Source organism: Rhea pennata, chromosome 1, assembly GCF_028389875.1.
Source record: "Rhea pennata isolate bPtePen1 chromosome 1, bPtePen1.pri, whole genome shotgun sequence".
Classification (NCBI taxonomy): Eukaryota; Metazoa; Chordata; class Aves; order Rheiformes; family Rheidae; genus Rhea; species Rhea pennata.
Window position 1 is genome coordinate 197,121,651 of NC_084663.1, and position 12,413 is coordinate 197,134,063.

The window sequence follows — 12,413 nt, forward strand, 5'->3', positions numbered from 1 at the left end:
GGGGAGGTTGGCGCGCGCGGGGCGCGGAGCGATCTGGCCGCTGGTGAGTGTGTGAGGAGGCGGCGTTACCGCGCGCCGGTGTCCGTCCGCCCGCCGCTGTCGTCGTCGTGGGCGGGGGCGTAACGGCCCGAGCGGGGGGAGCGGGCGGGCTCGGGGGCGGCGGGAGCCCGCGGAGCGAGCGGCCGTTGGGGCGGCGGCGGCGTGGGCCGCTCCCCGCAGCTCCGCAAGGGCGGCCCTGAGCTTCGTTAGTGCCCCTGCGTGTGGCGGGCGGAGGAGGAGAGGGCCGGCGGCGGCCGGGGCGCGGGAGCCTCCCGGAGGCGCTGTGGCGGCCGACGGACGGCGCTCGGAGAGACGCCTGGGTGACGCTGTGGCAGCCCTGCGGCTTCGTGGCAGGCCGACACGCGGGAGGACAAGGAAGAAAGGCCTTTTCCCCTGTTCACAAGCTGGCTGCGTTGTTCTGTCTTTAGCCTGGGGGGCAGTAACAGTGATTCCGAGTCACCCAGCCTGCTGACCCTCCCTCTCTGTGTCCAAAATAAAGCGCTGCTTGTTAGACAGTGTTAGAATAGGGCTAGAATACTTCGTACTCCCCTCCTTCGTCCAGTAGCCGTACTAACGGTATTCTTCATGCAAGACCATTCATGCTCATGCATGAGAACTTGGAATTAAGAGCTATCATTATGTGAAGCCTTTGTATTGGTGTGTGGTGGCAATTAAAAAGTATATCAAATGTTAGATATTTTGAAGGAAAAGAATGAAAGCAACAGAAGAGAAACATCACCAAGCCACAATACATGTCTGTGGTCGCTAATACCTTAAATACTATGTGCAGCTGCAGCCAGCTCATCTGAAGAAAGGGTACCAAGGATGAGCAAATATATGGAAAGACACTTGCAAAACAGTAAATGGAGTGGGTTAAGACTCCAGTGTGGAAAAGAGACAACTAGCAGAACAAGGAAAGTGGGACAATATTAAAGATGTTTCTGAAATTGTGAGTGGTGTAGAGAGAGTGGAGAAGGGACTGAGCTTTTGCTCTTTCATCAAACCAAGCTAGTAGCGATGTTCACAGAAAGAAGTAATAGTTCTTCATAAGCCAGAGGTTCTTACCGGGGGACACTGTAGATTAAAAAAAAATGCATATGAATTTAAGTGAGGCTGAAGAAGTGTTTGGAAAAGAACTATACTTACAAAATAAACTGTTTCAGTCTCAGAAACATCCCCCTTAATGGTAAATGGTTAAAGCCTGGGGACTTGCCTTATTCTCACTCTTTCTGAGACGTCTGCCTTGGCCACTTTTGGGGATAGAAGACTGGTCTATATTGACCCTTGATTGACCCTAATACAGCTTTTCTTCTGAGCCATTTGCTATGGATGTTAAAAACTGTCCAGACTTTTAATCCTGAAATAGAAACACTCTCAGATTTGTGGTGGGGGAGGTGCTTCTCATTCACAAGGTGTCCCTCATCCCCTATTCTGTGAAACTATCAGTACATAAGAAAACTGCTTTAGCTTTGTATATAGGTTTATCAGTTCTGATTTTGCCATATAATAGTCTCCCAACGTGGCCATCCTGTTCAGAGGCTGCTTGATTTATGGCACCTGGACCCCAAGAACTTTACATTTGACAGCATGGAAGCAAGCTGGCAGGCTTTGTTGAGGGCAACTTTTCAGGTGAGAAAGTTTGATTCGTAGTAAGAAGACTCAACAAAACAGATAACATTCTTCAGCTTCTTCTAGTTAGACCACAGTGGGCAGCAGGAGGAATTCTTTTGTTGAAATTACTTCAGTCTGATATACTTGATACAGTTTGTCTCATCAGTCATTCCTGTGAAAGTGCATTTGGCGGGCATCTAGGCATCTTGTCAAATCATGGAGCAAAAGCTGAGCTGTCACCTGGTTTTAGAATTTTTTAAAAAATGAATAATTTGTTTCCAGTAGTAGGGATTGTTTTGTTGTCTGACATTTTACTGTATTTGGGACAAAATCCATCAAAATGTGTTTGTGGTTTAGCATTCCTTTTTGGCCATCCCTCAGATTATTGTTTGGAGACTTGGGATTTGGATCCTTGTATATGTTAAATAGTTAGAGCTTGCATAGAGCACAGTAAATCTCTGTTTTTAGGGCAGTAAGGCATGTTTCCAGCCTTCAGTAACTTCCCAGTCCCTCTGATAGAGACAGCTTGTTCACTTTCAGTCACCTGCTGGATTGGAGTCGCGTGATTTTCATTACAGAGGTCCCAGATTTTCTTGGTTGTGTTACAAACATCATAGATGATGAGCTGTTTGTCTCAAATGCAAATTTGTGTGGCTTGGGAAAATTATCGAGTTACATTTTACTAAAGGTTTCATGCCATCTGTCCTTAGCTCCAAGTTACTCCAGAATAAAATCTTTCCTGAAGTTGTACGTGCACGTTTTATACTTTTGGTAAGAGATCTAAGAGACTAACAGTATCCCCTTCGCCTCCTCTCTCAGAGATTAACAGCATGGCTTTGCAGTTGTGCTAATATTTCTTGGCCTTTCATTAGTCTTTCCCCTCCAGTTAGGGGACGTTTTATTACAATGAGATGACTTTTTTAATGTATTGTAAAAGAATGAATATTGGAAACTAGCAGTTTGTTATTCTGCTTATACATTTACCAAACGGTATTTCTGAGTTATGCCCACAGTTTTGGAGGCCTGATTTAGACAGCAAGTAAGACTCTGCCTCTTTGACAGAGAAATGGTAGTCAGTCACCTGCAATGAAATCTGTTGGTAAAAGCTCTGAAAGAGCTGGTGCTTTCTTTTCAGTAAAATATTTTTGAGATAGCTTTGTAAATACGGATACGAGCGTAGATATCTGTAAATATGGATACAAAATGTGGATGTACATATGGATACCTGTTCAAATATGGTACAGGTACCCTGCCTGCCTTCACCCAGAAAAGTAGCGTATTGCTTTGAGTAGTAGTGTGAAACTATAATGATCTAACAGCTGAAGTAAGCTACATTTTCTGTACTTCTGGGGTAAGGTGTGGTACAAGGACATGCAGAGTACATGCCTCAGCTGACCTGCTGACTAGAAGTTTCCAGGCCTGTATGTGTGGGAGAACACGTGTACATATGTGTGGGCATAGAAGTTGCACTGTATCTCCAAGAATACTGGCTTCTGGATGGTCATAATTTCTTAATCGTGGAGAGACCATATGTATTTGAGTATAGAAAGATTTTAGCAGTTTTTGAGTGAGTTAGTTTTTCCATAGTGTTCATTCATTCTAACTTAGTATTTTGGCTTTTTTATTCTCCCTCCATTTTAGAACATGAATTAAGAGCTCTCATGCATGAGAGCGTGAAGCTAAGGTTAAACTTCTACACTACATATTAAACACTACACAGTGTTCTTGTGTAGACGTGGCTTTGGATCTCCTGTGCTAGTATTCTTACTCAATATTACTATCTGTCTTCATTTATTTTTCTTAGTTTTCTTTGAGGAGCTTCCCCTAAATAATGATGACATTTAACTGAACAGTTCCTCAGCTAAGAGAGGCAGATTTAGCTGTGCATGAGGGAAGGGACTAAAGAGGTTCTAGACACCTCCATCTCTTAATCCTATCTGCATTGTGTGAGCTATAGATTGTATGGTACATTTGTGGTGTCTTCACTTTTCCCATACTGTAGATATTTACCTTTTTTCTCCATGAACAAAATCCTGATAATGTGTGTTCTGCTGTTTATGTAGATGCTTACTGCATTTTTTTCCTTGCTTTCTCTAAGATAAATTTATTTTTTTTTAACTTTACCGGGAATGTTATTCTTCCAAACTGTAATGTTCTTGAGCATTCCTTGGAGATCCTCTGGATTCTTCATTCTGCTTTGTTTTTAATTAGGTACAAATACAACACTTAGCTAGGCTAAGCTAAGCAGACCTGACACTTTGCTAGTTTTAAACCTTGTGCTCTATTAATACAATAATTTTAATGTAGGTAATCTGGCTGTATCCGCATTATATGTGTTGAGCACTCTGAACCTGAGGCCGTGCCTAACATGCAGCCCTCTCCCTGTGGGGTGTCTGGGTTCGGGGGAAGGAGCACGGGGTGGTCCGGCAGCGGCAGCGGTGCTGCTGGCTCTCCGGGAGCTGCCTGGCGCTGCCGAGGTCCCAGTGGCTGGACGTGGTGGCTGGAGCATGGGGCTCCCAGGCCGTGGGACTGAAGCGAGTTTAAGGGTTCCCTAAGCACGAGAGGCACTGTGAGTTTCCCTGCTTCCTCCCATCCTCCCCAGAAAACTTTCGGGATTGTTTTTGGACTCGAGAGCAGTTTACTCTTTGGGAGGGGTAAAGAGGAGTGCTCAAATAATAGACCTTTTACTCACTTAAAGCCAAAGGAATTTACAAGTCCTGTTCACATAAACCCACTTACTTTAATAGTTTTCCGATGTAGTGCAAGAGCAGGAAAATATCTTTGCGCCAAAGACTTAAGCCAGTCTAGGTTCACAGCCACTGCAAATAAGCAGTACGCTTGTGCACCTTCCGAAGACGTTCTGAATGTTCAAGGTGTTTCTCACAGCTGCGCATACGATTTTGCTGCCACATGTTGTGAACTGCCTCACCTTGCAACCTTTCAGTTAATCGCTGCTTGGTTCTTTAAAGCTTTCATTTACAAACTTGAAAGGAAGGCTATAAAAGACTGAGCTAAAGTAACAGCTATAGGAAAAAGATGTCTATGATGGTATGTCTTTTTATCTAAAGAACCAATGGATAGTTGCTTCATCAGCAGTTTACTTGTGAGAGTTTTATTACATGGATTTAGTCCTTGCAAATGCAAACACGGGTTCATCGAAGGTATAAAATCAAAATTTCAGCTTCCAAATTAAGAACTGCCAGCTCACATCTGTTTTAGTTGCTTCTGTCGTCAAAGAGTGGATGTGTGCTTGCCGAGGGGAGGATAGCAAACGGGATTGCTCTGTGTGTGATGCCCTCAATAGGGGGCAAAAACAACTGTGAGAGAGAGAATAATTAAACTTGTAACATCCATCCGAAGAAAAAATGTTCATGTATATAGGACCTGAAGTGGATTTAAGCATTGTGTGGTGTTGGAGCGTGGTAGAACATGTATTTTGTTTTACTTCTGGAATTCCTTTAATTATTGTTTTTCTGGATTGGCAGAGTTTTTTTTAAAGGCCAGAGGAATTATTTGACTGTTCGGCATGAGCCTCTGTGTTGTATAGGGCAGTTCACTGAATAATCACTGTGCTGGAGGCAATTACTTGTGTTTGACTGAAATTTGTCTTCCGGAGAGGCTCCCTTTCTCTTTTAAAAGGCTTTAAGAGACGGAGAGTCCGCCACTTACTGAAGAGTTTGTTCCAGTGGCTGTTTGCCTTCTTTCTTACATTTTGGCTTTATTTTTCATTTGAATTTGCGGAAGCCTGCATTCTTTCTATGTGTCTTTCATAGCCTTTATGAAATTAATTTTAAACTCTGCAGAAGTCATTGCTGTTGCTATTGTATCAAAGCAGACCTGTTTGCAGCAGCGGGGTTTTTAATACACCTATAACTGTTTCTCTTAAATAAAATCAAAGAGCCCATCACTACAGTCTTAAATAAAAAGTTACTTGCATTATTAGTTTTTACAATTCCAACGATTTTCTCTAGTGATAGTGTTACTTTTTTGACAATGACATGAACCTTCCAGATATTTACCCTATAAATTTAGTCTAATTCAACCCCCAAAACTATATTACCTATGCAAACTTGCAGTATCTTAATAGTGAATTATTTCAAATAATATATAATTTAGTAATATAAATAATAATTTTAAAGTCTTTTTGTTTCTATTTATCAAGAAAATAAGGAAGAAATAGACCTTTTGTTTTTACTAGGTAGCTTCCTACCTAAAATAAAGTGGTGGTGGGGGGGGAAGTGGAGAAATATTTTTCCACTTGCGTGGGGGTGATGAATAGATGGGTCTTTAGACTTTGAAGAGTTAAAATTTCCGGAAGAGACAGTTGCTTCTCTTGGCAGCTTTATTCCTGCTCTTCACGTAATTTCAGGTAGTATTCCCCCGCCCTGTCCCTGGCATACAGATTCAGCCAACCCAGCTGAGAAGCTGTCAAGTCTGATGAACGATACTGTGGAAAAGCCAAGTGCTTTGATTCTTGTCCCACGTGGGTGCGTGCTAAGGCGGTGGCAGGGTGGGCGAGTACTGATGAGCTGTCTCCCAGTAGCAGGTGAATTGTGCTATTTGCTGAGCAAGTGGGCAGAAAGCAAACTTTGAAGTGTATTGAAGGCTCTGCGAGAAAGAGAGGGAGCAGCACAGAGGGAAAAGTGGAAGGGGACAGAAGGAGAATCCTGGAGCTCTCGTGGTAATAAACAGAATAAGTAAGAGAAAAAGCATATTCTTCTTGTTTTATAAGCAGTTATACTTCAAAGTATGATAACTTTAAAAGTGGCATCAAGATTGTGCTCAAATTCTTTTTTTCATTTTCTGTTCCACGAGGTGGCACTGTCTCTCCTGGGAAGGACACGAAGGCTTTAGCTTCTGTTTGGATGTTGTTCAGCTGTCTGGGGAGTCAGCAGGGTTAAGTGATACCACGAGACATAACTCGATTCACGAGCTTTATAGAAGTGGCTGTACTTTTCAGTTTGTTTACACCGTGTCTTTTTGCTATTACTTAGGTCCAGTGTTCTCATGTATGAAAAGCACAAATTCTCAGTCAAGTAGTCTTATCTTAGAAGAACATCTTCTTGAACTTCTTGTGTACTTTCCTTTACTTCATAGAAGATTTCAGGCATTAGGAGGAGTCCTTTACAGTATGGGAGTTCAAATGAGATGACGTTGGTTCTAGAACTCCAGTCTACTTATTTTGACACAAAATTTTGTGGATTTTGAACGGGGAAAGAAATGATCAGTAACTGTGCTTATTTCCAGGTATGAAGGGAGTAATTTCTAAAGTATTTGGAAAATTCACTAAAGCTCTTTTTTTCTGCATGCTGATACAAAAAGGGTGTATGGATTTAATGACAATATCCCTGTAAGAAACAAGCCAAATCTGTGTCCTATAGACATGGAACAGTGCTGTTGCTGCTCCTGAATCTTCTCTTCAGATGCATTATTTTCAGTCTTCCTCTCACTGATTTAAGAGCTTCTCAGTAGAGAGAGCATGCTTTTTTCCTTGTTAGGAGGTCGTCCTACTTATCTGTTAGACTAAGCCTCCAGTGTCAGTGTGTGTTGTTTTACCTTGGAGAATAGGCTGCTATTAAGTACTTTCGCTGCTGATTTTTTTTTTCTGATTGCTACCTAGAAAAATGGATGATGATGATGATGATGTTCCCCAGCTTTCATCCCATGCATTGGCTGCCCTCCAGGAGTTCTATTTGGAGCAACAGCAGAGAGAGGGCATGAAGACCTCCCAGGGATTTAATCAATATTCTGTTGGCTCAATAGAAGAAGACTGGGTAAGAAACTAAACTTCAGTGAATGAAGTGACCCAGTAAGGAATAACAGCCTTTAGCAGGTTTATTTTATGGATAAATGGATGATGAAATGAAAAAGGGGAACACTCGGGGCATTCCGAGAGTGGCGAAATCTAGCAATATTCATGAAGAGTAATTCTGTAGGATTATTTGCCTTCATAATAAATCTGGATATAGTTTTCTATTGTGTGTGTAAGAACACTAAATGAAACTACACAGAGGGACTAAAGCTGCCAACAGAAGCATCTGTTCCTTCTGGAAATTTAAATTCCAGCCTGGCTTGTGAAAGTAATGAAGATTCTTCCCTGAAATTGAGACAAATACAATGCAACAATAAGAGCATTCTCTTTGTTTTCACGTTGTATCTTTTCCATATTTTATTTCTTTGTTTTTGTGGATGGCTGCCTAGCTGCTTTCTTTTTCTTTTTTTCTTGCGATTAACTGAGTTTTGGATCACTCTCTGGGTTTTAGATTTTCACTCATCATGTTGTTTCTGATCTCTTCTGATTTAGTGCTTTTATCGTTTATTTCCCCCTATGGTGTCACTCTTCAAGTTCTTTTTTCATCTTCCCCTAAAGTAACTTAATTTAAGAATACATAAATATTGTGAATCTACATTTTGGGTTTGAGCTAACCTTGTCAGTGATTCAGTATTACTTGGTTTTCCTGATTCTGTAGTAAATGCTTTGGTAACACAAAATGTAATCCTGCTTCTCACAGGATTATGGAAGTAAAGAGACTATCAGGAAAGTCATCTCCTTTCCAACTTCACAGTTTGTGACTGAGAAGTTGCTGTGGATTTTAGTTTCCTTGAAGTGGGACTAGCAAAACTGAATTGTACACAGCACACTCAGAAGATTTGACATTGTTGATAACTATGTATTATTTTTCTCAGCAACTGAGCCAGTTTTGGTACAGTGATGAAACTGCATCATGCCTGGCTAATGAAGCTGTTACCGCAGCTGGAAAAGATGGCAAGTAAGTTTTAATAATTATTTTGTAGATTTAATATGTGCTTTTTGTAAATAAGGAGTAAGTTTAATTCATTTCTCTGTGTACTTCATGTTTAGTTGGTGGAGGTGTTGCACATGTTTTGCCATTATTTATTTATATAATTAAAAGCTCAGATTCTCTTACCATTTAACATTTCACTGAATTTTGTAGGCCCTGCCGTGTGTAAGTTTACTGTCAATCCCTTTTTTTTTGAGAAAATAAAGAGCTCCAGACCTTGATTTGTGCTTTATATATAATATGACTTGTATTTCTTTTCTCTGTTTTCTTACAATTCTCTAAAACAGATGGAAAAGCTTACTCCTTAAAGAAGCATGAAGAAAAGCAATTTTTAATTTTAACCTAAATTTTCAATTTATTTATTTGTTGTTGTGATACAAGTTATTCTCTGTAGTAAATTTAAGGTCTTTGTGTAGACCTTAAAGAAGGTTGCGTATGTAATGGCCTAAATACTTCACACAACAGTTACTAAAGTTGTATTAAGGTAATTAAATGCGTTTTGGCAGTGTTGTATGTGGTTGTTATGAACCTGGTGCTCAAGAATTCTTCAGGATATTCTTTTAGGATATAAATTTACATTTATATCCTAAGTGTCAAAGAGCAATCTTTTTCTGGCTAATGCTTTCTATGTGGCGCCTGTAACAGTCAATATCCCAATAAAAAGGAGAGACGAAGTATATGTTATAAAAGAATTGATGTGTATTTAGCAGTGGTCAGTTTGATGAGCCCTTGAATTAAGCTGACACTGAGATGCTAGTCTGGGGGGAGGTTCTCCCTCTGCCAGAGTGCTGGGAAGAAAGGAAAGTTAATAGGCCAGACCATGAACTGAGCAGTTGAGGCACAAACAGACTTTCCTTTCTGCCAGCTCTGCTGCAGAAGTCAAACTCCAAAAGAGAAGTGAAACAGGCATTTGATCATCAAACATGCTGGATCCCAGCAATGAAAAATGACCTAATGAGATCACCTGTGAGAGCCGCAGTCATAAATCAAACTTGTGAATTCAGTCTTGCAAAAACTGCATATGGAACTAATAGACATTCAAGCCATTTCATTAGATTAAAAAACAGCTTTTGAAAAATATTTCTGTGAGAATTTTCAAGCCAATTCTTCTTCTCAAAATAATTACTGAAGAAAGTATCAGATTTCTCCTTTTCTTTGTTTTCCTCTCTTCTGTTACTATTGCAATAACATGCTTTAAAATGTGTAAAGTTTCACCATGAGTTTCAAGACTGCACTAAGACATAAGGAAGAAAGAACAGCTTGCATTTTTTGAAACAAATGTTTAAAATATTTTCCCAAAGCAGCCCTGAGAATCTATGGAATTGTCTTTGCTCTAGTTACTTCTGTGTTTATTTCTTCTGTGTTACTTCTGCCCTTTGATATTCTAAGTTGTTGTCTCTTTTCAGGATAGCATGTATTAGTGCACCAAGTGTGTACCAGAAACTGAAAGAACGGGATAGCAAAGATTTCTCAGTGTGTATACTGGAATATGACAGAAGGTTTTCTGTATATGGAGAAGAATTTGTCTTCTATGATTATAACAATCCTTTGAACTTGCCTGAAAATCTCCTGCCACACAGTTTTGACATTGTAATAGCAGATCCACCTTATCTCTCTGAGGAGTGTCTTCAGAAAACTGCAGAGACCATCAGATACTTAACAAAAGGAAAGATTCTGCTTTGCACAGGTATAAATAATTTCTTTTTTAAGAAGGAAACAAGGATTCTTAATAGTGATCTAAATATTTTTTTATGAAACATAGTTTCTCAAGTGAGACTGATACTCAATATGCTAAATAATAGTAATTTATAATTCTAGGAAAAATATATATCTTGAAGAGGACAAACATTTTACTGAAGTGTTTCAATCTGCTTTAATCTGAAGTGTGTTGTGATAGTTAAATTAATGTCAGTACCTTTTTCACATGGCGTGATGAGTTTACCTAATTTTTGTGAAGACCTGAACGATCATTGTGTGACATTCTAGAAATATTTTTTCTTGTAAAAGGAGTGTTCTCTGTAATTGTGATGATTGAAGTCTGGCTATGACAAACATAGATGCAGTTTATTGCTAATGATATTTTAATGACTTAGTGAATTTGTTCTTTCCTAAGCATTTATGGCTACAAGATTTAAGCTGTTGCATCCGTCTCAGCAAAACCTAAGCTGAGCTAGAATGACAGTAGAAAGTGACAAATAGGTTGGAATGACATTTGCCTAGTAAAATGAGATGCTTTTAACCATGTCTTAAAAAAAAAAAAGTCGTATCACCTGCTTATGCTTCTCTCTGGTAAACACAAACTGTAATGTGAATTAATGCATGAGGATTCTGCCACTATAATTAAAGTAACCAGTTCTTGGGCATTGAAGTTCAGCAGGAGGAGTTAAAATATCAATGATAAGAGCAGTGAAACCAGAAAACTATCAACTGCAGTTGCAGACCTTGCTTTTTGAAGATGCACTTGCTAATTTAAAAAGCTATAAATATCTGCCTTGGTGTTTCTTAAACTGTAATTTGTAAAGCATTTGAAGATGGTCCAGTTAACATTTGCAAAAATAAAAGACAAAAATCCTATATATGTACAGTTCTGAGACTAAATGAAAAAAAAATGAAAAGAACATCTGGGCATAAGCTTACTTCTTTGTTTAATTATTAATGGCAGTCATGCATGACATGGTTCACAGAAACTTTTTTTTTTTTTTTTCTAAAATGAACAGGTGGTCCCTCAGTTTACAAAGTTTGGGAAATAACTGCTCAAGAAAGTGATTTCTCAAAGTGTGTAGCTGTAAATATCACACTAGGGTTTATTTAAGTGGAACAGTATATGTAATCTGTTTGCAGTTCCCATGCTCCCTACCATGTAATTTCTTTGGCATGTAGCAAGAGAATTGAGTCCAAATTTCAGTGTTTTCTCTAAAAAGGGGCTGTGATTTTACCCTCTATCTGATTTTATGAAACTCCTGGGACATTAATATCTTTAGAACCACTACCATTCTTTCAGATGTAGTTCAAATTTCACCAAAGCTTTAGTTGTTAGAGAGGGCTGACACTGTAGTTCCTTTGAGCCTTGCTTCCCTTAAAAACCAAGGTTTTTGAGGGAAATATATGTATCTGGGAGGAACTGTTTAAAAAACCCAAGCGCTCCATTACTGTTTTTCTTATCAAATACTAATTATTTTTGCTGCAGGTGCAATCATGGAGCAACAAGCAGCAAAGCACCTTGGGGTGAAGATATGCAAGTTTATTCCAAGACACTCTCGAAATTTAGCCAATGAATTTCGATGTTATGTGAACTATGCTTCTGGACTAGACAAACTTTCATAAGAAGATCTGTAACTTTTTCAATCAAGTTCCTTTGTTTCTTTTTTCTGGGACAGAATTCTGCGTTTTGCAATGCTTAAACATTCAGCTCTGAGTAATGTTTTTTTTTTTTTTTTTTTTTTTCCGGGCTAACTTTAATCAACACTGTGTGATAGCCTTTCTTTTAAATGTGTAAGCATTTGTAACTACTGTGTTTTATATATTACCCATTGAGGAATTAGGGACCAAAAAGATAAAGGTGCTGGATAGTGGGAGCTTTTTGTTAGAATTTAATTCTAATTGGTAGTTTTGACTATTCAGGGACTCTTCAGTGACCTCTCGGATGTGCGCTGGGTTTAGCCGTTCGGCTGAACACAGGCGCACGCAGGTGCTTACCTCGCAGACATCACTAATAATTTGCAGTAACTTGGTAGCTAGTGGATGGTTCAAAGAGCATGAATACTAATATCCTTTCAACCTTGAGCGATGTTTCCTTAGTAAAAGGATTGAGACACATTTTTTCTGAACATGTATTTTTTTAGATTCGTTAGCTGCCACGGTGATAACTTTTTTTAAAGGCTAACTGGAAGAGAGAGTGAGTCACTTTCTGGGGAGGCCTCTCCCATTGCTTTAATTATCAGTCGAACTACCTAAAAGTTG

General features: G+C 39.5%; 1 protein-coding gene across 1 annotated transcript in view; it reads left to right on the plus strand.

The window, feature by feature from the left end:
* EEF1AKMT1 (EEF1A lysine methyltransferase 1) overlaps nt 1–12,413 on the plus strand; it is a 15,205-nt gene continuing 2,792 nt past the window's right edge. Inside the window, exons 1-5 of the mRNA XM_062567210.1 lie at nt 1–43; nt 7,271–7,424; nt 8,338–8,420; nt 9,860–10,140; nt 11,641–11,868. Of these exons, the coding sequence (XP_062423194.1) occupies nt 7,275–7,424; nt 8,338–8,420; nt 9,860–10,140; nt 11,641–11,777 (651 nt within the window). The 5' untranslated portion in view covers nt 1–43; nt 7,271–7,274 and the 3' untranslated portion in view covers nt 11,778–11,868. The remainder of the gene's footprint in view (nt 44–7,270; nt 7,425–8,337; nt 8,421–9,859; nt 10,141–11,640; nt 11,869–12,413) is intronic.